This window comes from Paramormyrops kingsleyae, chromosome 2, assembly GCF_048594095.1.
Source record: "Paramormyrops kingsleyae isolate MSU_618 chromosome 2, PKINGS_0.4, whole genome shotgun sequence".
Taxonomy (NCBI): domain Eukaryota; kingdom Metazoa; phylum Chordata; class Actinopteri; order Osteoglossiformes; family Mormyridae; genus Paramormyrops; species Paramormyrops kingsleyae.
Window position 1 is genome coordinate 4,383,118 of NC_132798.1, and position 26,263 is coordinate 4,409,380.

The 26,263-nt window shown below is 41.4% G+C and overlaps 2 protein-coding genes across 2 annotated transcripts; one reads left to right on the forward strand and one right to left on the reverse strand.

Annotated features, from left to right (window-relative positions):
• Nucleotides 1-12,556: 12,556 nt before the first annotated feature.
• On the reverse strand, nt 12,557-16,546 carry LOC111857540 (transcriptional regulator protein Pur-beta-like). Its single transcript, XM_023838511.2, has one exon. The coding sequence runs from the start codon at nt 16,321-16,323 to the stop codon at nt 15,424-15,426; it is 900 nt and encodes a 299-aa protein (XP_023694279.1). The 5' UTR covers nt 16,324-16,546; the 3' UTR covers nt 12,557-15,423.
• Nucleotides 16,547-17,087: 541 nt separating this feature from the next.
• On the forward strand, nt 17,088-22,927 carry LOC111857516 (histone H2A.V). The gene is made up of 5 exons (XM_023838463.2): nt 17,088-17,241; nt 19,440-19,517; nt 19,611-19,724; nt 22,093-22,222; nt 22,416-22,927. Exons 1-5 carry the CDS (start codon nt 17,239-17,241, stop codon nt 22,475-22,477), a joined length of 387 nt encoding a protein of 128 aa, XP_023694231.2. The 5' UTR covers nt 17,088-17,238; the 3' UTR covers nt 22,478-22,927.
• Nucleotides 22,928-26,263: the final 3,336 nt, after the last annotated feature.

The window sequence follows — 26,263 nt, forward strand, 5'->3', positions numbered from 1 at the left end:
ACCTGGCCAACACTCTAAGCGTCTAAATTAAACAATGCTTATCTGGCTTCTGTTCTGCATCTTACCTAGAGGTGCCACGCACACAACAGGCATATAAAACGCCAGCATCTGCCTCTCCCTTGGTCAAGTGGAGAAAAAGTCAGATTCCATCAGCTTGGTTTAGTGGCATGATAGAGGCACACATTTGTCACTGATACGTCAGACTGGGCTGATAGTGATCGCCACGCATTTTCCCCTGACAGTGGGCCTCTGTCTCCCGCAGCAAAAAGAAATTCATCAAGTGTCACCAAAGCACTGTTCTGTCGATAACAAGATGTTGGAATCACTGCCAAATAAATCTGAACCGCTATCAAGAGCTCACAATGAAAAGCAGAGGAATAACCCAAGAGATCAATGAAGTATTGTCCTGCGAGGGTCACCACTGAGCTGAAGTCATCCGTTTATGATTGTATAGAGTTCACGGGGTATGGCTTTGTGGAATAGCAGCAATTACTGCAAAGGAGAGTCCTGCTAGGCGTTATTGTTCCCATTCAGGGGAGAAAGGCCTGACTGTAGACACCCTGTCCAACCCCTTGCATTGGTACTATTGAGGATTTAGCAGTGACATGCTTTTATATCTCATTCATGCTAATTAATCTCACTACTTGGAATGATGAGTGTCAGTGAAATATAAGACCCCTTGGTCATTTTTCCACATATGATATCTGTTCTGGGAACCAGTGCAGTTCAATTAATGTCATAGGTACCTTGTTATCTGATGGTTTATCTAAAACAAGCTTGAGAAGATGCCTAAGAGAGATGGTATTAAAAGCTTGTTACCTCCAGTGAATAAAATAATCTGTTCCTATTTGCGCGTCATTCCAAATCAATACTTAGTGGATTGAGTTCGGTTGAGTGCTGATTTATTTGCTTGATCAAACAAGCTCACCACGTACAGCTCCATTTTGGGACCACTACAGGATTTTTCTAAAGGAGGAGTCAGTGTCATACAGCTGGAGACACAGCAGTGTACCAACATCTGTATACACTGGGATGAATGTTGGTGACAGCCACATAAACGTTTACATTACATCTATTACTAAGCAGACGGTTTTTTTCCACCTCAACGTGACATACAAGTGAGGATCAGACAGGTTCCCTGGAGAAAATGGAGTTAAGGGCTTTGCTCAACAGTCGCATCACCCAGCCAGCTCCAGGATGTGAACCGGTTCACCATCCTCTTACACAGTGCACACATCTGCACAAGACCTATTTCTAATCCAAGACACCTCAGATCAGTGAGCATTTTTACATTTATGGCAAAACTGACAGGTTGTAAACACGATTGACCTAGTATTGCTCTGAGAGGTTTCACTCTGATCCTACAGAAAATCTAATACAGCAGTTCACTGTCACTGCACGGTGGTGCAATAGCCGCCTCTGGCCTGCTCATGGACATCTTTGGCAAAGCTCTAATGAGGCGATTAAACCGCATATGGTATGCAGCGTAAATGTCCTTCTAAGCTGTCAGGATTGCTCCCTGCCTTGTCCAGTTCTGGTCATCGTTTCCCTGTTATGCCAGCAGGTGTCATCATTCTGTTCTCTGTGTTCTAGATGGCTGAATAGCTGAGTGTGTGGAGTTGGTGTCTTTGTTCCTGATTATCCCTGCCTGTGTCTACTTCTGTAGCTATGTCCTGTAATCCTTGTATCATAAGAACATAAGAAATTTACAAATGAGAGGGGGCCATTCGGCCCATCAAGCTTGTTTGGGGAGAACTTAACTAATAGCTCAGAGTTGTTAAAATCTTATCTAGCTCTGATTTAAAGGAACCCAGGGATTTATCTTCCGCTACACTAGCAGGAAGACTATTCCATACTCTAACTACACGCTGTGTAAAGAAGTGCTTCCTCAAATTTGTTTTAAAGTGTATCTCCTGTGTTCCTCGTAGCTCCTAGTCCCTGGGTTTAACTAATTGTTAATGATGATCTATTCCTTGTTTAGATCTTGTTCTCTGTGTATATATGTTCCTTCCCATGCCCTGTTCCTCTGTTGCTCAGTGCATGAGTTACCTGCTAGTGTCTATGTTACCTGAATCTACTTCTGTTGGATGTTACCCACTAAGTACTCTATTTGGAGTCCATGTGTTCCCTCTGTGTTTTCTTGTGTTTAGTTTAGCCTTGTTAAGTTCTTAAAGTGCCTACTTGCCTTAGTTTAGACCAGGGCTATTCAACTCAGGCCCTCGATTCCAAATCCAGGCCTTGTTTTCAGTTCTCCCAGGTAGTTAGTTTAATATTTACTGATTTTGATTGGTCAGAGGCTTCACACCTGACTGACAGGTAAAGGAAGGCTGGAAAATCAGCAGGGCTCGGCCCTTGAGGACCATGAGTTGAATAGCTCTGGTTTAGACCAACCCTTATGTTAATCGTTCTTTTGAGTCAAGTTGGTAATAAACTCTCTTTGTCTGTAAGCTGCACAGTGGATCGTTGTCCATCATGCCCAGCTGTGGCATAAACAGAAAGTGACATTTCCATTCCTAAATAATGATCATAACAATTCATGAAAAGGTAACAAAATTATGTATTAAATATGTACACAAATGTGATTTTCCATGTCTTAAACATGAAATCAACAATAAGAAGAATATTTTGACAATATTTCTAAATTCGTTTGAGCTACTGCCATCAGACAGAAGGTGCAGGTCATCTAGAGCCCAGACTACCACACATAAGAACAGTTTGCCCCCTGTGGTACCCAGGCTGGACTGGGCATTAAAGGACTCTCACATATAACCCCCATGCACTGCTCCCCACGTACTATCTACCACATCTGTACTTTTGCACACTTTTTTTGGCTGTTTTGTAAATGTTGTTTTCATCTTACATGCCTTGTGTTTTTGTTTGCATCACTCAGTCTTGTTGTGCTGATGTGTACAATGACAACATTAAAGAACTGAATTGAATTTGAAGTAAACAGTGTAACAAATCTTAATTCTGTCGATGAAAAAATTAGTACACCCTTGATTAAATTCTACAAATAAGTAATCTTCTAATACTTCGTGTGTCCATCATTACTTTCTAGCACTGCACCAGCCGTTCTCGTCACTGAGTTCATGGCCTCCCGTTACATCTATCCTGTACCATTCTTGGAGAATGACCTCCTCAGCTGCCTTGTTTTTTGAGAGCTAACGCTGTGCAGCTTCTCTCTTCAAATTTCCCTGAAGGTGCTTAATGGTGTTGAGGTCAGATGACATACTTGCCTACTCCAGCATTTTGTACTTGCTCTGGATCGCAGCAGTGAACGTTCGGGACATTGTCACTTTTTAACATAAAAAGTGTTGAACAACCCAAGGCACGGAGAGAAGGTAGCATTCTCTCTCGTAGGATCTTGTAGGGATTGGCGATATGGTCAATTATTTCATCTCAATATTTTTTTTTCAATTGAGCCCCTACTTTTTGATTTACTTTTGCTACTGTGTTTTGGTTAAATGCCAGTTATTTGCAAATCCTCGTATGTACTTGTCCTTTTCGTACATGAAAAGTTTTAAGTCTCCAGACAATTCTCTCTGAAGTGGCATCATTGTGAGCATTATGTCTGGATGAAATAAAATGGCTTAAATGCTCTTAGATGAGGATGAACCAGTTACACCTGTTTGAGTTTCATGGTTCAACAGACAGAATCTATTGATCAATATTACATATTGAAAAACAGACTATAATTTGTAAAGAGAGATAACTGAATTAATTAGCTTTCATGGAAGGTGTACTAATTTATGTTGTATACACCAGATATTTAGCCAAAACACAGAGTATTTACTTGTCAATCACAGCAAAGATTATCATACATTTTGTCAATGGATTAATTGTAAATAACATATGAAATGGCAAAAAATAATACAGGTGGGGTTGTTTTTGCAGTTCCTTTCCATAACAGCTTGACTACTTCCTGTGAACAGCCTACTCTCCACAGGGAACCATTGAGACTCATGAGAACTTGGGTGGCAATGAGAATTGCAAGCTGTTATTGTGTCACATGCAAACCTTTGGAATGAGCTGAAAGCGCCCCCTTGTGGGATTTTTAGGAATGGTTTAAGGAAAACTTAAAATGGTCAAGATTATTAAGGGTCCAAAGCACGAAGTGCTTATGGACCATTATTGTTTTTATTATTATTATTGTTGTTGTTGTTGTTGTTAGATGAATGAATGTTATTCCTGCTGCTGCCTCTGTTGTTGTTAATTCCCGTAAGATGGCAGGGGGCCGCATTAGCCATGTCAGGAGGGAGGGTCAGGTGATTTGTCTTTATTTGTATCACCAGTCCCCATTTCCATATAAAATGTGTACATTTGAGCTTTCAGTCTTATTTCCACCCCCTAGTAATCCCATCCATAGTTGTGGTCACAGCCCATGACCCCTGAACTCCCTGGATTACCTACTCCCTACCCCACGTGATTCAGCGTCCCGGAACGCCTCACCGTCGCTGTGGCGGGGAAGCATCCGCAGGCCCTGCTTGCCTGCCAGCTGCAGCAGGAGACTCTGCCCATGCACGTCACACTCTGCATGCGGCTCTCCTCTGACGTCCCTGCATGTGCACCTCCCAAGTGCAGTGATGGCTACTGACATATTGTGAAGGACATGATGGAGCAGGTGGCCCTGGAACAGTCTGTCTTTCCTTTCCTGAAGGAGACACCATGTTATCGCTGGTGCCATCATCCTCGTCTCCAGTGCGCTGAGGACCACCTGTTTGGCCATCTGCCCTGACATGAGGAAGCCTCCCAAACTCTTTCTCCATTGCTCCCCATCATGGTCCTTCATCTCCATCTTCTCCCTTATCACACATAAAGGCCTTCCATCATGGTCCACAGTCCCCACCTCAGCCTTAAAGTTACCCCCCTTAGGCACCTGTGCAGCTCCAGCAAGAACCACAAGGCAGGACCATTACTTCTGAAGATCTCGGCTGCTTCCACTCGCACTCTGGCCATCCTCAGCTACTCAGCTACTCAGACGTCAATAAGGGCTTGTAGTTTGAGGCATCGCTCATTCTCCAAAGCTTGAAAAACTTGCCTGATCTAGGTAGGGTATGGAGATATGGACAAATCTGTAGAATTCCAGTCTGTGTACAAATATATATATTGAATATATATTCAATCCAATAAGTCTTGCTTATTAACACAGGGCCTTGCCATCAGACAGACCGAGTCTTCCATTTTCTAGTATTCTAGGAAAAGACTGGCTAAAAAAAGACTGGTTTAAAAAAATGATAGGAGGGCCATTGATGAAGGGCTTCTGACACATGGGGATGTATGCTTACTGCTAGGGCATAGATATCCCTCATTATAGGATGGGGGGGAGCATCAGCTGCCAGAGACCTACTCAATGCTCTCCTTGTTCTGCATGGAATTTTAAATAATCATAGGATGACACTCTCAGCATGACACCGATCAAGGTATTACCATACATGCATCGTTGTCTGGGGCGTTCATGGTTTCCAGCCTTCTGGTTCAGAAAGCCATCGAGATAAGGACAGGAAGTCTCAGGCAATCAAACAGACATGGTTAAGCGTGAGACCCTGAGAATGGCAAGTAGCCAGTCTTGTAGCCATTGAAACAGCAGCATTGTGTCTCCTTGCATTCATAATGGGGGGGGGGGATCTCATTGCTCCACTGGATAAGGGTGTGGTTTTGTGTCTGTGTTTTTTTTTTTTGTGGAGCACAAGGTGCAGTATATGGAAGACCATGCCTGCGTGCAATATTTCAATTAAGACATGGCTGAAGAGATGTTACAGGTCATAAAGGGGAAGTTACTACATCTGCTACTAAGTGGATCAAAGAAAATGTAACCAATGAACTTCAGAGGGAGTAACTCTGAAACAACTGTTACTGTTCCCCTGTGATGCCAAACTTATTCCATAACAAGTGACACAAACAAAGCCAAGGGCCCCTGGATGTGCGACACCCCCCCCCCCCCCCTCCAATTCCAGTCACACAGACCCCACAGGGACCACAGAGACCACACTCTCACAGACCAGAATAGCCCCATTGTATTAGCATCTACTTCTATGCATATCAGTTCATTTCCAGATCGCTTGGGTGTAGCTTGAGTATATCCAATATTGCATTTTACCAAGAGCTACTGTCAGATTCTCTTATCTTCTAAGAAAACAGATTCTTCCTATTTCCATTTGGGTTGTGCCAATTTTACATACCTCTGTTTGGTTTGTGTGAGTCACCGGTTACGCTTCAGCAACTGCATTGCAAGCTTCGTCCGCATGTTAACCATAATACAGACCATCTGAAAGACCGCAGTAAAGGGTACAGTAATGACTGGCTGCAGCATACCAGGGCGTCCAACAGTCACTGATGGCCACCTCTGCACCTCTGGGCAATTACTACCAACGATTTGTTCCTAATTTTTCTACTCTGGCTAGCTTCTCTAGCTAAGCTCTCTAGCTAACTTTCTGTCATTCCTTGTCACATGGTTCTGTGCCCCATCCTAACCTGAGGGAGTCCCACAGTCCTGTTTCTGTTTACACCTTTTTAAAGACTTACTCTGGTTGGGATGATGATGTTGGGCAGGAAGGGCAACATGGGTTTTTTTTTGGTTTTTTTTTTGGTACGGGTTGTGCAAAAATGTAGGTCAGAACAAAAACAAAAGGCAGATATTTCAGTTTCAGTACAGGGAAACACACAGGCAAACAAAACTGGCACCTGGCTCTTGGGAACAACAATAACTGTGGTCTGGCAGCAAGGCTTGGCTCTGAGGCCAAGAGCAAAACATATTGCTTTCTATTATTGGTAATTAGGCACAGGGACTAAATGATTCCATCACCTGACTTTGCCCCCCCCCTGGAATATTGAGTTCCCATCTTACATTTCTCAGTTGATGACACCTGGTTCAATATATATGTACTCAATTTTCAAATTTGTTTTCTCCCATAATGGAAGTAATGTGTTTGGAAAAAAAGCATTTAATAACAACTAATACTGCTTATACAGATACTCATAGCAAAAATCTGTATTATTGGCCATAAACTGCACCAGTGTTCATGTTTTCTGATGAACCACATTTCACAATTAGAAGATGCAAGACATTCATGCATTCAGTCAGGGGCGTTGCTAGAGATTTTGGGCCCCATGAAAGCATATCATATTAGGCCCCCCAGTCCAAACCAATCCAGTCAGGGGCCCTTGGAATCGTCCTAGCTTTCCTCCCCCTTACGGCGCCCCTGCATTCAGTACTTCATTTTGTGTTGTTTTTGTGTTCAAGGGGAAAATAGTTTTTTCAAGTCGGTACTGTGAATAAATTTTATTGTAATATTAATAACAATGCATCTGAGAACTGCAAATATCTTCTACCGTGAAGAGCTTTTACATTGGATTTATTTAGCTGACTCTTTTATCCAAGGCAACACTGGGTGAGAGTTAGCAAGCCCCTAGGGCAATTGGGGGTTAGGGGCCATACTCAAGGGCCCAACACTGAAAATACCAGGAACTTTCCAATCACAAGCATAGTATCCTAAGCTGGTGTGCCACACACAGCAGAGAGAACTGGAAGGCTTCTAAACAGCCACGTTATCAAATATTAAAAATGATTTATATAAAACTAAAAGGAGTACAAAGAGAAATTGTTGTGATTAACAAAACAGTGAAGTTAACCCATGACAATGACAATCATTCTATGGGATCAAGCAATTAAAAAGTACTGGCAGAAATGGCCATATTGTCCACCGCCTCGAAAAATAGATCCGGTCACAGTTCATTTCCTATTGCTCAATTTACGTGAAAAGATTTTGGGCTCAGATTGTACAAATGAACATATGCTGTTAGAAGAGGACACCACTACTGGGACCAGGACAGGCAAAGGTGAGTTGATAGAAAGACAAAATGTCAGGATCAGTCCGTGCCCTGTCTGTTGTTTGAGTCCTTAGTGATTGCTAATGACCTTTACCTGTTCCTTGTTGTTAGTCTCTTGTTGATTGTGGTCCCTCTGCTTTTCCTGGCATGTAATTCCAGCCCTTGGTAATCGTCACTTTGTGGCTCAGTGGCCTAAGCATTGGTGGCAGTGATTGCTGGTTCAAGCCTGGCTTCAGCAGGGTAGCCATGTCTGTGGGGCCTTGAGCAGCACACTAAACCCCCAGCTCCATGGGTCCTGCTGCAGGTGGCTGTCCTTCACCGCCAAGCCTGCTCTCACCTACATGTGTCATGGAGAGCAAGATGTGGTAGGTGAAAAGAGAATTTCCAATTGGGATCAATAAAGTGTCATTACTACTATTATTTTACCTATATGCTTTTGTTTTGACTTTTTGTCCCTCTTGTTTTCTGTTAGTTCAGTCAGTTCTATAACATATCCCCATTTTGCTCCTAAGCCGCAATGTGGAACTTCCTTATTATGCCCCGACATGACACAAAACAAATAGAATCAATTTTAACATTAAATTAAATGTATATATTAAGCATTCAAAAATATCGATAAATCTAAAACATTTTAAAATGACAGATGTGAGGGTTTTAGTGGCACTTTTTCACTGGGTATCAGTGTCTCCTGTGGTCTGTATGCACACGCCATTCCCGCTACCCGCGCGAGCGCTCGCTCACGCTTCCGTGCACATGGCAACATGGTCTAAATATAGTGCGCGAGCCCAGGAGCCCGGCAGCGATCGCGGCGACTTCCTGGGAGCGCGGGACCGCTCTTTGCTCGCGGCTCCCCATCCTCTGTTTGTCATGCACCCAGAGAATACTGCTACCGTAACGGCGTATAGAAGGCAAGCTTGCGGCTAAAAGCCGGCGTCGGATTTATTACGTTACGTACCGGGGAAACTGAGCTGTGCAGCGAGCATCTTTCTTTTACTGGCTACGGCTCCATTTCACAGATACGCGCAACGAGAAGGCAGACAAGTGTGTGCAGGGAGACGGACTAGAAGACGGATCACTGTGTTCCCACGTGTACAAATTTAGTTGTATTCCTAAACTTTTCTTAAGCACAATTTTTGAATATCATGAAATGTAGCTTTCTTTGAACATATTGGAGAGTATGACAACACAAAAAAAAAAGACCAATTACACCAAACTAAAAATTTAGTTAAAAAAGGTTATTTTATATACAAACTTTGTTACATACTTTATATAGTAATTTAAAAAACTGCCTATACAGAAAGTATATCGTCATTTTGCCAGAACATCGTAAACTCTTCATATCCACAGCAGCTCATTAACTATTTCTTCTCACATTTTTGATTATGCGAAATAATAATTTAATCCGTTCCCGTGAACATGGGAAAAATGTTCTGTTCCTTTATATTGTGATTACCTTTGTGTCATTTTTGCTACGGTGACAGAAATGCTGCTCTTGATTAAAAGAGAAGAATGTGACAGATGTGTGTCTGTCTACTGCCAAAGATCAGTTAATAATTGTGATGCATCCTGGTCAGTGGTGAAGGCCTCTGCTTCGCCCATAGATAACCACCGTCTTTCTGTGAGTCTATCAGGAATAATGGGAAGCTTGTGGTTACAATCTGTTGCTGCATAATGAATGACAGTGGGTAAAATGTGTGTGTGTGTGTGTGTGTGTGTGTGTGTGTGTGTGTGTGTGTGTGGGTGGGGGGGGGGTTACTCACCAGGCCAATGTCCCTGGCTTTTTGCCTCTTTGTCTGCTAATCTTGCGATTCCCAGGCTCTCTATGGCATTCTGGCCCACAGCACTGGCCCTACAGAGAGGTTTGAATCTAATCCTGAGTCCTGGGGGCTGACAAAAGTGTGCAAAATACTCCACTGGCATAGCTGGCAGAGAGCCTGGTGTGGTGTTACATGCCCTTGAGGTGTCCCTCTATCCCACCTCCCACAATCTTGTACTCACCAGTGAGAGGGGCCAGTGAGCTATCATCTGTCTGAGCACTGGAGCTGGACAGGAAGTGATTCACTAACTGACTTCACAAGAAGGCTGCACATTAGAAGAGGAGGCAAATTAGCATCTTTCATATTTTAAACTGACTTGTTGAGACAGTAATGTCGTCTTCGGCAGGCTTAAAATGCACCAATTTATACCTGTCTCCTGATCTCACGCTACGCAGCATGTCTCCATAGAAACCATATCAACCTAGAAACCATATGCAGCATATCTCCATAGAAACCATATCAACCTAGAAACCTCATCAACATCATCCTAAGAACTCAGTTTACAGAGAAATGGAAATTAATTGTCCTCAAAGGGTCACAGCTATTACATAAACCTGGGTTTGTTGTATAAGTGACAGTATTGATGTAAAAACTTTCTCATTCCTCTTAATCAAATTTTCACGAGATCATATGAATATAAATAACATCTATATGGCATGATTTTATATTACCTGTAAAGTTGTGGCAGGACACATCATTATGCTTGGATGACTGATGACAGAGAAATCAGACACTAAATATAGCTATAAATAGGAATATTAAAAATGTATACAGTATGTCCCGGTAGTATAGTGAAGGACTGTCGTATAGCTACCAAAATGCAAACACAAGGTTTAGTGGTCGTCTTCGGTTGGGAACGTTATTCTTTTTGGCACAATCTAAACATTTGACCACTTCTGTGAAATGAACATTGGTAGACTGTTTTACGCATTAAAATGGTAGGTTGCCAGTCACGGTAAAACAACCGTGTGGCTCCCAACGTCCACATCTTTATTTTCACATTCAAAAAAAAAAAAACTTTATTGCTCCTCTGACCCGTATCCCTTACGGCAGTCGCAAACCAAATAAACTAACTGGAGAAGCACTTTCCTGTATGATATGCTACATACATTTCAAATTATAATGGCAGGTTTAAAACAACATATTCTAGCCATTTAATTAAACAAAAATTACACCATTCTGCGTAAATGGCGCTTACATTAGGCATGGAGGAACTGCACTTCACATTAGTTGATTTATTCAATACAAACATACATTACATTTTTAAACTATACTCTTATAATATCCAGTCGAAAAAAGGAAAAGTCTAGTTTAACTTATAAAAGTGTGACAGGCATGCTGTTTGGTTTAATATGCCAAATCTGAGGGCTCCCAGCATAAAGGGATGAGAAAGCATTAGTCTGCATTATTAACCTTCTGGAAGCGCCGTCTCACTGAATCGATCACAAACATCACTGGCTATACTTAAAGGAATGCAGCTTCTGCTGCTCTGACGTCAGACATCCAGCCGTGGTGGATACATTTTGTACCATGGTGTTGTACTGCAGAGCATTCTGGGTAATTGTCCTGCATTGTGAGCTAAACAAGTTTCAATTCAAATGGTATTTTGGTGCCTTCACAGCCAGCGATTCTAGTGGCCTGTGTTCAGGACACAGAGTGCTGATGGGTTACACCTAGTGCCACACTATAAACATGCAAAGCTTGATTTCTATGGGTTGAATAGCAGTTTTATTAATTCATTAATACCACTAATCAAATCAATAACAATATACTGCTTTGATTCAAAGCACATTAATGCTGAACTCTGAGGTTAAAAGGCTTGACTTAGAGGGCTATATGTAACCTATGTGAACCTACCCATTACTCTTATCTGGAAGCTGTAATCCAATGGCATTTTATCACATAATTTTCACGTTATTGATTTTCTTTGTATTGTAGCATATTGAAATCAACAAAGCATAGTATAATTGCAGATTATTTTAAACATTCATTGTAAGATTTAAAGGTGGTACAAATTGTTTGCTATTGCTATTTTAAACCTGGTTCTAAATATCCTCAGTACTCCAACATTAAACAAAAATATTTCACTAATATGTGAAATATCAGTAGATGTGTCCTGATCTTTGTTTATGATCTCCTCAACAGAAACAGCAAACAGCATTTCCAACACACAGGTTTAAAGAAAGAAAAGCTGGACCTGATGTTCTGGTCATATTTGGCCTGTACAGTACATCTCAGCAGGTTAGTCAGAGGGACTTGTCTTGTAAACTATGGCCGCTTTGGCCTAAAAGTCATTTCCACATTGAGTGGGAGGCACAGCTGAGGAAAGCTGTTCTTTGATCCAACTGTCGGCATTACAAATCAAAGCATGTTCTAACAGAAGTACACATGGTCCATACATTTGCGTAATTAGTCTCATTTTGGGACAAACTTGTATTCATTCAGCAAGGCCACATAATCAGCCATTTTCATTGACAAAATATTGATGCTCCCCAACCAGAGAACCCCACCAGCAAAGACAAAAAGCGCACAAATGCCGTCTTTAGGTATAAATGTAGCCAGCGTGTTGTAGACTAGTTAGAGCACTGGATGCCCCTCCATTGTTAAATTGACAAATATATTCCTTTGCTTCTCACAAGTCAATCGTTGGCTAGCAATTATTAGGCTTGGACCCTGTACTTCTCAACCGTGTTCCTCCTCTATAAATAATCAGCAGTTTTCTGGTTCAGATGGCAGCTGAGGGTAGAGAGGCTGAGGACTGTTAGCAGCTGTTTTGGATGCCATTCTCTGTTAGCACCTGTCGCAGACTTGGGTCTCTCCTCACTGAATGGTAACATCCGGCTTTTCTCTCTGCAAGTCCTCTTAAACTACCTCACATTCTGTTGCTAATCAATACAAAGCAAAAAAGGGGAAACGTTTTTTGACTTTATTTAAATTTCTGGTTTCACAGACAAGACTGAAAGATGGTTAATAGCCAAAAGGAGAAAAAACAAAACGTTGCAACAGCTGGCCATTTTTCACAAACATAAAATTTGAAAGCAGTTTCTGTGGTGATGGGTTTCAAAAACAAAATACCTCACTGTCATCTCTACACAGTATCATGTAAAAAATACAAGCCCAAATCACTAAGTAATAACACGTGTTATGTCAAATGCCCAAAACACTAGCCTGACAGTCCAGTTCTGTCTGCAGCAGCAATGACCCATATTCAATGGTGTTCCCCTAATCAGCACTAAATATCTCAGTGTAAGATAACAGTTAATAAGCATGTACTAATTTTAACTCTTTCACTCTTCTCATGTGCCTAAGATATCTTGTAAGGCTCAATGTCCAACAGTGCCTTCGTAAATAGCACCCCCCAGACCACCTTTGTGTTATCATGTACAGCAGCATACAACAGAGGACAAGGACAAGGCCAAGCCACATCATCCCTTTGCTATATGCTGGCCATTGATACAAACTGGCACTAGCTTATTACCCTCCTTGGGTATGATTCCACTAACAAACCATCTTGCCCTCATTGGTCTCAGAGTGTTAAGGCTTTTCCTGATTTTTTTTTTTTTTTTATTGAAAGGAAAATCGGTAGATTATTACAGCAGGACACACATGAAACAGCTGCCATTTCACGTAACAAAGTACAGGAATAAAGATGTAATTAATACATACGTGTGCATATATAAATTATATATACACGTGTATATATAAACATTAGCTGTAGTTAAAAAAAAAAAAAAAACACTATTGCTCCCATAATGTTTGACAAATCCGTAGCTGGGGAGAAGAGTAAAATTAAAATATAATGAAGATGTCCACACCATGGTAAATGGACAGTAAACCATGTTTAAAGTGCGACAACACGTGGGAGAGAACACTAAACACTTTCATTTGCTGGTAAAAAGAGACTGCTGCAAATTTTGAGATCATTAAATGAGAGCTATTCTCTAGTGACAGCCACTGATGGCGTACCCAAAGGGCCACCAACTCCAAATGTTGCCAATTATTTTTTTTGTTGCTTATTTTCAAAACATACTTTTCTCCTTACAAAGTAAAGAGAAATGTTGCAGAGTCAATTGATACCAACATACATCATTCAGAATATGCAATAAATTAACACAAGGCAGCTCCAAACTGGAACAAACATGCACAATTTAAAATATTAAAAAGGACCACTGGACACAAATCTGGATGTTTATACTCTTGCCCTAAATTAACAAAAATAACTTGAAATAAACAGCAAGCGACTCACTTCAGGATTGGACGAGTTTAGCAATTACAGACTGGATGTAGATGTATGATAAGGGAAGGTGTAATATGGTACTAAAGAATGTAATGTATGTATGTATGTAGCAGTAACGTTTTTGTTTGATTCTTTAATAACAGTGCAGCTACACTCATCCATATTTTCCTGGAAATGAAATAAACTCAAGAGAAAAAAATCTTCCAGGTCAAATCTTCTCCATCCCAGCTTTGTTTAAATAAATGTTTTTTTTTCCTTTAGCATTAAGAATCCCATATTCATATATATTTTCCATTTACTTATTTAAAAATAATTCTATGCTGGTTAATTCAGTTTTTTTTCCTTTAAAGTATTATCGTTTCCCATTTATACTTTTTAAAATCACCCATCCATGCTTTTTTGTCCAAAACACATTGTATGACAAAATTGTTCCATGAACCCAATTAATGTCCTTTAAAGTAGCTTGATTACTGGTGTAAAACAACGTCCAGAATTGGCTGTCGATTCTAATAGCGACTGAAAAGGTGATCATTAAAAAAAATCTCCCCACCCTGTCAAAAAGAAAGTCCGAACAGGTTTTTAAAAATTCCGAGCGAAATGAAAGTACAAAGATTTATCCATGGCCCAGTCACTGCAGGACCGGCGTGCTCCATCTGTCTCGACACTGATCTTCTGCGTGTCTTTTGAGCACACTGGGACATAAACCCAATGGCATACCACACCTTAGACTTGAGTCAGATTCAGGCTCACCCAGAGAGTCTAACCCCAATGCCTCAGTGCATTATTAACTTAGGAATCAGACTCAGACCGCAGCCCCACTAGCATACTGGTGACATGAACCAAGTCCTTGCAGCTCTCCTATCTGTTCGACATAGTGGTGTGCTTTATGTACTATTGACATGTATCACTTAAACCGCCAAATCATCCAGCTTTGAGTTTGGGACCTACAGTCACTACAGGATTGTGTCCTGGGCTGATCTGCAGGTTTCTCTCATTACAAATGAATCCAATCAAGCCACTGTTCACTACTGTGGAGTTACAATACATTCATGTGTTTGATACAAATAGTAATGGATGCTGATTTTTAACTAATGCTCTCTCCCTAATCTGCCAAATATAAGTCACATTTTATATAATTTATAGTACTTCTCTACCTAATTGTTTGGGTCCAGGAAAATGTCTTAAAATGTATAAATATATATTTTAATAGAAACAAAGTATAATAAGCTGCTGTGTTAGCTATATAGTTTGTAAAACCGATTGCTGGTTCCAAAGGGAGAAATGCTATTTTAGATGCGACCATTAAAAACATCTTAACCGATTACAAGTCTCACCGACGAAAGTTTAACAGGTCAGCCAGTTGACTAGCTATCCACCTAAACTTTTTTCTGTAGACAATATTTTTACGACACTCTCAGTCATGTGTACTTAATTTACTCCACGATATTAGTATGAATGTTCGGGTCGTCATGCACTTGGTTCTTTTCCCCCTTGTTTCTGTATTTTCCGTGCCCCTGGTCCGGACCCATAACCGGGTCTCGGTCAGTCGTCGTCCACGTCGTCGCCCTCAGACTCGTCTCCCCTCCGCTCGTACATCTTATCCCTCTGCCTCTCCTGGATCTCCTTCATTTCCTCCGCGTAACGGCAGAAGGCGCCCCCGAACTTGCTCCAGGCTTTGAAGGGGACGGTAATGGAGTTCCTGTAGCTGGGCTTCACCTCGCTCACCCGCAGGAACACGCCGTACTTGTTGGACCCGACGTCGAAGAAGAACCGCTTGGAGTCCACCATGATTGAGGTCCCCTCGGGGAGCTCGCCGTAGCCGCCTGCCCCTCCGCCACCGGCTAGCTCTTCATCATCCCCTCCGTAGTCATCGATGAGCTTGGCGAGGGCGTCACGGAACTCGATGAGCCCCTGTGCGGGAAGGGCGATGGTCTGGCCGGATTGCATGCCGACCCCAGGGCCTCCGGCTACTCCGAACCCCGGCCCACGGTTAACTGTCTGTCGGATCCGAAGAAACCTTCCTCGCTGGTTCTCCTTCAGATCGAGGTAGTATTTTCTGTTTTCGCGAACCAAGAACTCACTTTTTAGGGCCCGCCGAGGCCCGCCGTCCTCGCCCCCGGAGGACTGCGCGATCTGCTCGGGGCTGCTGGGCCCCAACTGGGCGTAGTGCTCTATGAAATCCCCCAAGTAGTCGCGGAACTCCGCCGCCACGGACATTGAGAGGGTCAGGCGACTTTTGGAGCCCCCGGCTCCTACCTCGGCTATTTTGATGAACCGACCCTTAGAGTTCTGCTTCACGTCCAGATAGAAGCGCTTGTTCTGGATGTCAAGCCGCTTGGAGGCGAGCTCCTGGGTCTCTTGTTCACGCTGGAAGTGCTGAAAGCTGCCGCCGCCGCCCCCTCCTCCGCCGCCGCGCTCGCTCCCGCTGTCTCCATCCGCCATCTTCGCCTCCAGCAGCCAGCTCCTCTCTCTTGCCTGCCTTCCCTCCCCCCTGTCCCGGCGCACACCCACTTAGCGGGCACGGTGGAGTCCCGCCCAGTACGGCTCCATTGGCCTTGGGCTTGTCAGTTACCGGAGAACCTACTAACTGCGCCAGTTCATGGGTACAGCGCGGTTGCCAATAACGCAAACCCGCGCATTCATTCGACATGACAGGACGTAAAATAACGTGTTAATTGTGGTAATTTCCCCTGGCCTATTGGCACGCTTCGCCGTACTGACGTTTAAAATGTCGTCATCACGTGTTTTATTATTGGTCACCGTTTTGTTGTCATTTGGAATGCCTTTCTGGTGTTTTATAATAAGCTTAGATACTCTCATAATCAGCAACATCCACGGCCCGTAAGTTTGTGTCTATCTCATAGCATTATAGGGAGCGAAGGTGAATGTAATTGTAACGAAACATCCATCCATCCAATTATTTTCCACAAGAGGGCAAAATAAAAAAGTGTGTCTTTTATATGACTTTTTATTGGACGTTGAAGTGAAATGTCATATTTTATCACATGGTTGTGCCGTTTAAGTGTTATTATAGGATGTATCATAATCAATTACCGATTATAATTGCGTGCATTTGTTCCGGCGTCTTTGCAGTCCCTCCCTCGATTTAGATCCGTGCGCAAAAAAAGCCAGTTGAAGCTGAAGTGGGGGATGGGAGCAGCTTATACAAACGGAGATACGATTGGCTGGAGTAATTATTCAAACCAGCACCGCGTGATTCTATTGGTCGTCCCGCCTGGTTCAGATGTTGCTCCCTAACAGACTTGAGAGGAGGTGTATTGTTTCTCTTCGTCGCGATCGGAAAATTTCTTGCCGAGATCTGGATTCCGAAGTAGAAAAATCAGAGAAGGGTTTACAATGGTAGTATTTTACTTTACCCGCTCGATTGCATTTATTTATGTAACAGTGGTTTCCCAATAAGCTGATTTTGAAGTTTTACTTTGCTAGCTTGGAATGTTATAAGAAGCTAATTCCGTAAGCCAGCGCTAATTAATTGTGCAGTTTTGTGATTTTTTTTAATGATTGCTTAATAATATTGCTATGGTCAACTTCTCTAGCATGCAAGTGATTAGCAACCTGGTCCTCTCTGATCAACTTCTACACTCCCATAACTGCATAAGTGTTCATGGTTAAGGACGGGGCTTTTTTTGCTGCGAACTAATCAAATAGGGCTGCTGTTTGGTGGTAATACGGTAATCCCATTAATTAAATGGGTTGGTTTCTTTTAATAGAACTGTTTGTTGTTAACTACACTACATTTCCTTAATATTTGTTAAATGGGCTTCATCATCTAGAGTTGAGTGGTTGACGTTGGGAGTGATTTGTCTCCGTAACCTGCTAATTAAACTCCTTGGATTGGAGTGCACTGTAAATATTTTTTCTGTGTATGAATTGCAATGCATTGACTTGGTGTATTGCACTCGCAGTCACTGTATAATGTCCATATTTTGGAGTCGGTTCAAGTGGGTCTTTATACCTGTGTGTTTGAAAAAGATCTCTGTTGGCGGGAAAACGGCGCCGTGATCCGCGGGTGACTTGGCTGCGCGGTTAATAGACGGTTCGTCACTGTAAACCAGGACATGCAAACTTCCTTCGGCTGTGCTCGGTAACGCTTAAAATGCATAGTTTGGAGGGGGGAAAAAGCCGGTTTGGCGTGAAATGCACGTAAAGGGGATATTTTTAGGATGACGAATTTAGTTCCGTTCACATAATTCCCAATACCAAGTCTGGCTTTGGTAATCGCATTACACTAACTTGACTAAAGGGTTTTGAATATGTGTCGTTGACAACCGTTTTCCAGTTTAAAGTACTTGGATAAAGTGTTAGTTGACGATAAGGGCATTTCTCGATGTGCGATATGGTATTCTGAAGATTTAATACATTAAGCTCAAAGTGAAATGTAGCTACGATTTAATACTCCTGTAGTGCGATGGCAGGTTGTCTGGTTATTTCTTCTTGTGCACCATCAGTAAGTTAAATTGTCAGAATGGCGCGATCTGCACTTCGTTTTGGGTTCTCACACTTTCTCTTCGCACAGTTTATTATGGACAATACGATCATGGGATAGTTCCTTTTTAAATCTAACGCTAATCCTCTGCCGTAAAGCACAGAATGAGATTGTTTGGCATCTGCACATTAGTTCAGCATGTCATTGCCGCTTCAGTGTACTTTCTGAAAGCTAGGGCGCACTACTTGCGTGTTAAAATCAATTTGACCGTGTCCTCTGCTTTAACTGCTTAATAAAGGCTAAATGAGATGTTTGAAATGCCACCGTCTTGTTATGCTCTGGTTGATGGATGGAAAGCCATCTATTTAAAGCATTTAAAAAAAAAAAAAAAAATTTGTCATAGCAGTGATTTTTCTTTTTTTGTGACTTTTGCGCTAGAATGGGAAAATTAAGACAGCGACAGCTCATAAAAGGTTCTCCAAGGCGTTTATAGGCAGTTAAATTGTGTGGTTTCTTTTTTGCAAGACTAATAAGGTTTTCTTGTTGTTTTTTTTAAGACAAAATCAGGGTTCCAGAGTGCAACCAAAAATCTGTCGAGTGTGACTAAAATATTTCCTTGGTCTAACTGGTGCACCTAAAGTTTTGCAGGTCTCTGTATTCTTTCACTGCACGTGTGTGTGTTTTTCTTCCCTCCAAACTCACACTCATGGAAGAACGTCAAGGTCAAAGCCAAGGCAGAGAAGGGGCCAGTATTTGCCTCAAAAAAATTGGGTGCACCTAAATTTTGTGGTAGTGCACCTAAATGGAAAAGTTTGGGCACATTAGTGTAAGCAATGCAAAAAGTTAGTCTGGAGCCCTGAAAATGTTTGAACAATCTACAAGGATTGATTAAATTCTGTAGTAAAGTTTTAAGTTATCAGGTGGTTCTGCATTAATACAAGTTCGACACTTGTGCTGGTATAACCCCAATGTTTTGTGGAATGCAGAAAGTCCTACAAGACATTCATACGAGTAGATGGTTGCAGATGGATTTGGAGTAAATATCATCTGGGGCGGGTTCATGGACCACAGTGTTGGGCTTTTCAGTCAGTCTGACTTGTCTTCCTCTCAGGCTGGAGGAAAGGCTGGAAAAGACAGTGGGAAGGCCAAGGCTAAAGCAGTGTCTCGCTCGCAGAGGGCCGGACTGCAGGTGAGCTCAGCGGCCTAACAGTGAGATCAGACAGACACCCGTCTGTCAGCTGCATGTGTGCCCCCACTGAATTACTGTTCTTTCTTCCTGCAGTTCCCAGTGGGCCGTATCCACAGACACTTGAAGACCCGTACCACAAGCCATGGGAGAGTTGGGGCAACAGCGGCCGTCTATAGTGCCGCCATCCTTGAGTACCTTACAGCTGAGGTGGGCTGAATACCAGCCGTCCCATCTCTTTAAGATTCATGCCTGTTTCCAAGAAAGTTGGGATGCTGTCTAAAATGTAAATAAAAACAGAATGCAACCATTTGCAAATAACGTAAACCCATATTTAATTGAAAGTACAACAAAGACAGCACTTGAAATGAAATTGTTTTATGACAGGAATGCGCAATTTGAATTTAAAAAGTTGGGACAGGGGCAACAAAAGACTAGAAAAGTAATGTAATGCTAAAACAAAACACAGAGTTGAGTATCGCAATTAATTAGGATAATTGGCAACAGGTCAGTAAGATGACTGGGTATAAAAAGAGCCTCCCAGAGAGGCAGAGTCTCTGCAGTGAAGATGGGGAGAGATTTGCCACTCTGTGAAAGACTGTGTGGGCAAATAGTGCAGCAATTGAAGAAAAATGTTCCTCAACATAATATTGCAAATAATTTGGGAATTTCATCTACAGTATGTAATCATTAATAGATTCAGAGAATCTAGAGAAATTTCTGTACGCAAGGGTCGAGGCCAAAAACCAATATTGGATAGTCATGATCTTCAAGTCGTCAGGCGGCACTGCAATAAAAACAGACAGGATTCTATAGTGGAAATCACTGCATTGGCTCAGGTACACTTCCGAAAACCACTGTCTGTGAACATGTTCATCACTGCATCCATAAATGCAGTATAAAAGTCAAAGAGGAAACCATATCTAAACATGATCCAGAAAGACTCCCAACTTCTCTGGTCCCAAGCTCATTTAAGAAGGACTGAAGCAAAATGGCAAACTGTCCTATGCTGTGACAAATCAAAATTTCAAATTCTTTTTGGAGATCGTGGACGTGGCATGTTCTGTGCTTAAGAGGAGAGGGACCATCCAGCTTGTTACCAGAGGACAGTTCAAAAGCCAGCATCCGTGATGGTATGGGGCTGCATTAGTGCCCATGGCTTGGGTAGCTTGCACATCTGGGAAGGCAACATTAATGCTGAATGATATATACAGGTGTTGGAGCAACATATGCTGCCATCCAAACAACATCTTTTTCAGGGAAATCCTTGTATATATCAGCGAGGCAATGCCACACTACTGTACATGCATTAAGGCAGCATGGCTCCGTCGTAGAAGAGACTGGGTGCTAGACTGGCCTGCCTGCGGTCCAGACCTGTCACCCATTGAAAACATTTGGTGCATCGGGACACGAATATATATGACATAGGAGACCCCAAATTGTTGAGCAGTTGAAATTCTATATCAGGCAAGAATGGGACAACATTTCACTTTCCAAACTTTGGCAGCTGGTCTCAGTTTTCAAAATGTTTACTGAGTGATAAAGGAAGAGGTGATGTGACACTGGTCAAAATGGCCCTGAAACATGTAGCTGCCATCAGATTAAAATTTTTTGAGAAATTTTGTTTTGATATGTCTCTTTTCTATTTTCAATTAAATGTGAGTTTATATGATTTGTAAATCATTTCATTCTTTTGCAGAGGGTCCCAACTTTATTGGTAACGGATTTGTATTATTCCCTGTGTTGTGTTTTGTGTAATAACCCACATTTGAACTAAAATGATACAGAATGTTACCCACTCATGAGAATGGGCTTTGCTAGGGCATTTCGTGATTTTGTCTCGTTGCTTCAGAGGGTGGCATCTGTATAATCCATGGTGTTGACAATTAATATTGCAGGTATTTTAAAGATCACTCTGCTGATGAATCTTCAGTTATATATTTTAATTAAGTGGACTGCACTTATTACTGCTCTTTTGGCCACAATCTGTCAAATTTTATTTGACTCAATTTTCACTGTTCTGATATGCAACTTTTGTTATATACTGTGGAAAAAAAGTAAACAGAATTGAGAAGGTACAGGAATGGGGGAAAAAAGCTGACATGAGCAATACTTAATATTTCACATAGTGCTTGGCAAATTTACTGGACTGGAAAAACTTGTCCAAGACAGTAGTGGTATTTAAGTTAGGCATACAGTATGTAATCTGTATAAATATATTTATGAATATAAATACTTTGGGAGTCACACATGAATTTGGTGGGTTAATGACAGGAAAAGTGAAACCGGCACAATGATTTGATGCTTCAAAGTGGACACAGTGGTTGCACTTCTCTGGTCTCTGTGCACCTACTTCTGTGCTTGCAGTGAAAGTTTGCAATGGAACTCATCTGATGTAATCGCTGTTTTTCTTTACAGTTTTATAATTATTTCTGTGAACAAGTCAATTTTTAAATGCATTTTTTCCCCAATCCATTGAAGCGCGAAAGCATTGAGTCACATGGTAGCATCACAGTGAGGCGTCTGTATTCTTCAGGGGAGTTAGTTGCTCACTCACGTGGCTGCTTTTGTGCTGCAGGTGTTAGAGTTGGCAGGAAATGCGTCGAAAGATCTGAAGGTGAAACGAATCACCCCCCGTCACCTACAGTTGGCCATTCGTGGGGATGAGGAGTTGGACTCGCTCATCAAAGCCACTATCGCAGGAGGAGGTGAGTCCACTGGGGTTCAGTCACCACGGGATGGCATGTGTTTAAATGCACTATGCTTGCTTGTCTCAAATAGATACAGATGAATGAAAAATTGTTGGCTGCAGTTTTCATTCTTTGGTAGGTTGGATGTAGGCGAAGCCCTTTAGCTCTGCTGTGGGTTGGTGAGTGTTTTTGTCGCTCTCTCTCCCTGCAGGTGTCATTCCTCACATCCATAAGTCTCTGATTGGGAAGAAGGGCCAGCAGAAGACTGCATAAGAGATGGGGCCGCCTGCGTTGTGTGTCCTCCACTGAAGATGTGGAGATGCCACCCAGATCAGGCTGCCTTTGTTTATTCTTTTTCTTTCGTTTTTTCATTTTTATTTGTTGTAGTTTAAAGTGTTAAGATTTGGCATTGTAATATTTCAAAATCTACGTAAATGCTAAAGTGAATCATTTGTTTTTAGATTGACAAGTTTGGGGGGTTGAGTCTCTTGTGACTGATTTTGATTGGTGAGGGTATGTAAAGTGTTTTATACTAAGATGGAAATGTTAAACTTTAAAAGAAAAAAACTTTTTTCCATTGGTCTTGCAGTATTTTGCCTATTTTTCATGTATTTTTTGAATGTCTATAGAATTCATAGGAACTGTGGGCTATTGTGTTTAATGCCAAGATATGATGTAAAGCACTGCAATACTACAATAACAATTCAAGTTCATTCGCTGCAATTCCTCATCTCAGCTGTCTTCAGTGTTGAGTCCAGTTATTTTTGTTCTTTTTATCTCTTGTGTGGTTGCTGATTAGGGTATTTCTGAGTGTCCTTCACAAGCCATTAAGTAAGAGTAGGAGCTATGAGTTACTAGCATATAGTTAAGATCTATTCACTCAGCATTTTTGTAAGGTTTGACATCCAGGAAATTTTAGGATTACGTATCTTTACTGGGCATTACTGAACAATGTATATTTCCATCCTTTAGTCATGTGCTGTACACTGTAGGTGAAGAAACTCAAGCACTTGATTTCTCATCTTGTCCTGTGTGGGGTGGTGATTTAATATGCTTCACGTTTATTTCTGTACTGTCAGGCATAGATTTTCCTTATCGTCACAAAGTGGGTGTTTTCAGGTAAGTATTTGCACTATGTTGAACACATTTTTCAAAAGGAATTAAGGTTTGCAGTGGCTATAGATACAAACTGCTCGCACTGAATCTGGAGGTGAACTCTGCTCTGCAGACTACAAGAGGTGCTTTTCTGGTACTGCGGTATGGGGTGACTTATATACCACTCACCCTCTACTGGGCCTATGAGCAAGGCCCTTAACCTCAGTTTCTCCAGGGATTTACAAACCCTACTGTCTACACCAGTTTCACAAGGTGGCGTCCTGGGGTGTTTTGCCAGCTGTCCTGAAGGAGGTCCTATAATATATTAAACACTAATTGGCTGCTTTTTCTTCACTCTGGACAAACTTCTCCAAAATCCTTTCTACTGTATTTAGGTCAGGTGGCCAGGTCATGTGATGTAACTTAACACTAATGTTCTCCATAGGCAGCTTGGCGTGTCCAAACTTTTGACAGACACTACATGGGAACCTCAGTACTTAAGTTTTCCGACAGGTTTGCAAGGTCTAGGAAGGTAGGTGATGTGACCTGACCCTGCTCTGTGTTTGTGGACTTAAGCATGTTCTTCCATTGTGTAGGCTTCCTTCAAATGCTCTGATTTCCTCCCAAAACATGTTGCATGTACACTCATCTGTGAACATCTTGCAGTGGCCTGGTCTCCCATCCAGTGTGACCCCTGTGTTTTCTCAAACTTGCCAAAGATTTAGCTTAGTCTACCCTGTTGAAATAAGTATAATTAGAAATCAAATCGCAGTCACCAGAGGGAAGATCCTCATTTGCAAATTAAGCCTATGTTTCATCGGAAGAGTGATCCATTTAAATATGGGTAATTCCATGTTGTTCTGTTCCACAGTTTGATTTGTTCTTCAGATAATATGCTAATTATACGAAATATTTCAATGTCATATGCTGTTGGAAATCTGTGCCTAATAACAGCTGTATCACCTAGATTAGATGCATGTCACATTCCTCTTCACCTCTTGCCTTGGCTTTGATATCGAGGTTGGGAACAGTCCCTGTAAGCTCGGTCGTGACTGGTGTCACCCTTTTCGGGGCACCAAGCCAAAGAAATCATTGATCTGGTGTGCAGTAACCTATGCGGAGATTTAACCGTACAGTGTATGAAATTATGTTCGGTTACGTTGGTGCTGCTGTTCCCTGGGTTCCGCAGGTTTGTTTCAGTGTGACTGAATGTTCTGTGAAGGACAGGCCGCGTTAAGCTTTTTATTTGAAGTAAGTTTTTTTTCCCCCGTGCCGTTGACTAGATAACAAACTGTTGAAAACTTTACAATGGACGTATTCCCCAGTTTGGTGAAGTTTACCACGGGGTTGCCAGCTTCGGTCAACTGGCTGGAGTGAGATTTTCTATTACACACGTTTAAATGTATGTAGCAGTTTTATTACTTTGGTCTTAAATGGTATTAGGCTTTTGCAAACTGCCGCAGCGCTTTTGATATCGTAAAGTTTTAGGTTTAATGGAATGATATAGATTTACTGTAAGATTTCTTGCAACCAGCAAGGTCAGCTGTGAAACCGCTCCGATATACAGGACATACTGTAGGAACTCAAATGACCGCTTGAAGTCCGACGGAAGCTGTTCATCATGTACAAGTAACCAGTTTGAAATTCAGTTTATTTTCCCGTATTTGCTTAGTATTTTATAATTTATTTTGTTAAAGCTGCAATGTCCTGTCAGTTTTTACAATAATATATATCTGTTCCTCTTACAAACCCCTGCCAAAAAAATCTGTATGGATACGAACAGCAGCAACACCATAAGTAGGTTTTCAGGATCGAATTCCAGAAAATACGTAGGAAATCATAAGAACATGGGCTCATTTTATTTCTACTGACCAATAGGTGCCCATCTTTGAATGGGCAGGTAACATGAGACTGATCAAGCGAAATTTAATAAAGACAAAAGCGTTTTATGTATGTTACTACTTCAGTCCCTTTGCTACGCTAGTCCATACGCTAGTTTACTGGATATGCACCATTTTGACTATAGAGGGTGCAATTGTATTTTTAATGTAAAAGTTCAGATTGGTCTGGGTTTATTACTGCTTTTAACCTGCTCCGTGAAAGGTGTAAAATACATTGATTATCCAGAGAATGCATTTAAAGTAAATATAAGAAAATATTACTAAATATTAGAAAAACTGTGTGAGAGTTACTCTGTAGAAGAAGAATAACAAAACATTTATCTGGAAACAATTTCAATTAAGAATAAGAGTTTTCTAATATTCGTGGGAGATCTTTTTTTTTTGTTGTTTTCTTAGTAATGAATCGACTATAGGTTCTTGAAAATATTTTCCCCAACACCGCATTCTACAGGTTAGATGTGGGTCATCTGTTTAAAGTTTAAAAGTACAGTTTAAATATAGATAATTAATCTCAACACATATTGTTCTGTTTCAAGGCCAATGGCTGTGGAATACTTAATTAACCTTAATTGCTGTAATAAGCATCCAATCAATAAATCAATCAATTGGCCGATTAATTAACAAATTTTAATAATAAATGCAATTCATATATTGTGCATAAAGTGGCTGTGGTATTGATATAGTTTTTAAAAGTTTAGTTACTCTGTGGAACTTTGGGAATTGTCTTTTTTTTTTAGCTACAGGAAATATGTTCAAGCTCGAGATACATTTCACTGAGAGCTCTTGCAAAGCTCTTAGTATTCCCTGTTTTCTTATGCTCTTATCAAAGTGGCTTTTTAAATGTAGTTCAGCTATACGGCAGGATGGTTAGTATTCAATTAAAATGGTGAAATTTCTTCAGTGGGTCTTAATATGCTGGTAGGAAATGAGTGAGTGCCATTTTTGAAATGTGAGGCAACAATTCACCAGGTCCCAAACCACCTTCCCATATCTGTGTTACACGAAAATATAATGATCTGTCGGCAACTGACCAAAAATCCTGCAAGCTGCCGACATTTACCAT

Coding starts and splice junctions, on each gene's coding strand:
- LOC111857540 (XM_023838511.2), bottom strand. CDS start 16,323: ATGGCGGATGGAGACAGCGGGAGCGAGCGCGGCGGCGGAGGAGGGGGC.
- LOC111857516 (XM_023838463.2), top strand. Junction 19,518..19,610: donor CGCAGAGGGCCGGACTGCAG/GTGAGCTCAGCG, acceptor TTCTTCCTGCAG/TTCCCAGTGGGCCGTATCCA. Junction 19,725..22,092: donor TTGAGTACCTTACAGCTGAG/GTGGGCTGAATA, acceptor TTTGTGCTGCAG/GTGTTAGAGTTGGCAGGAAA.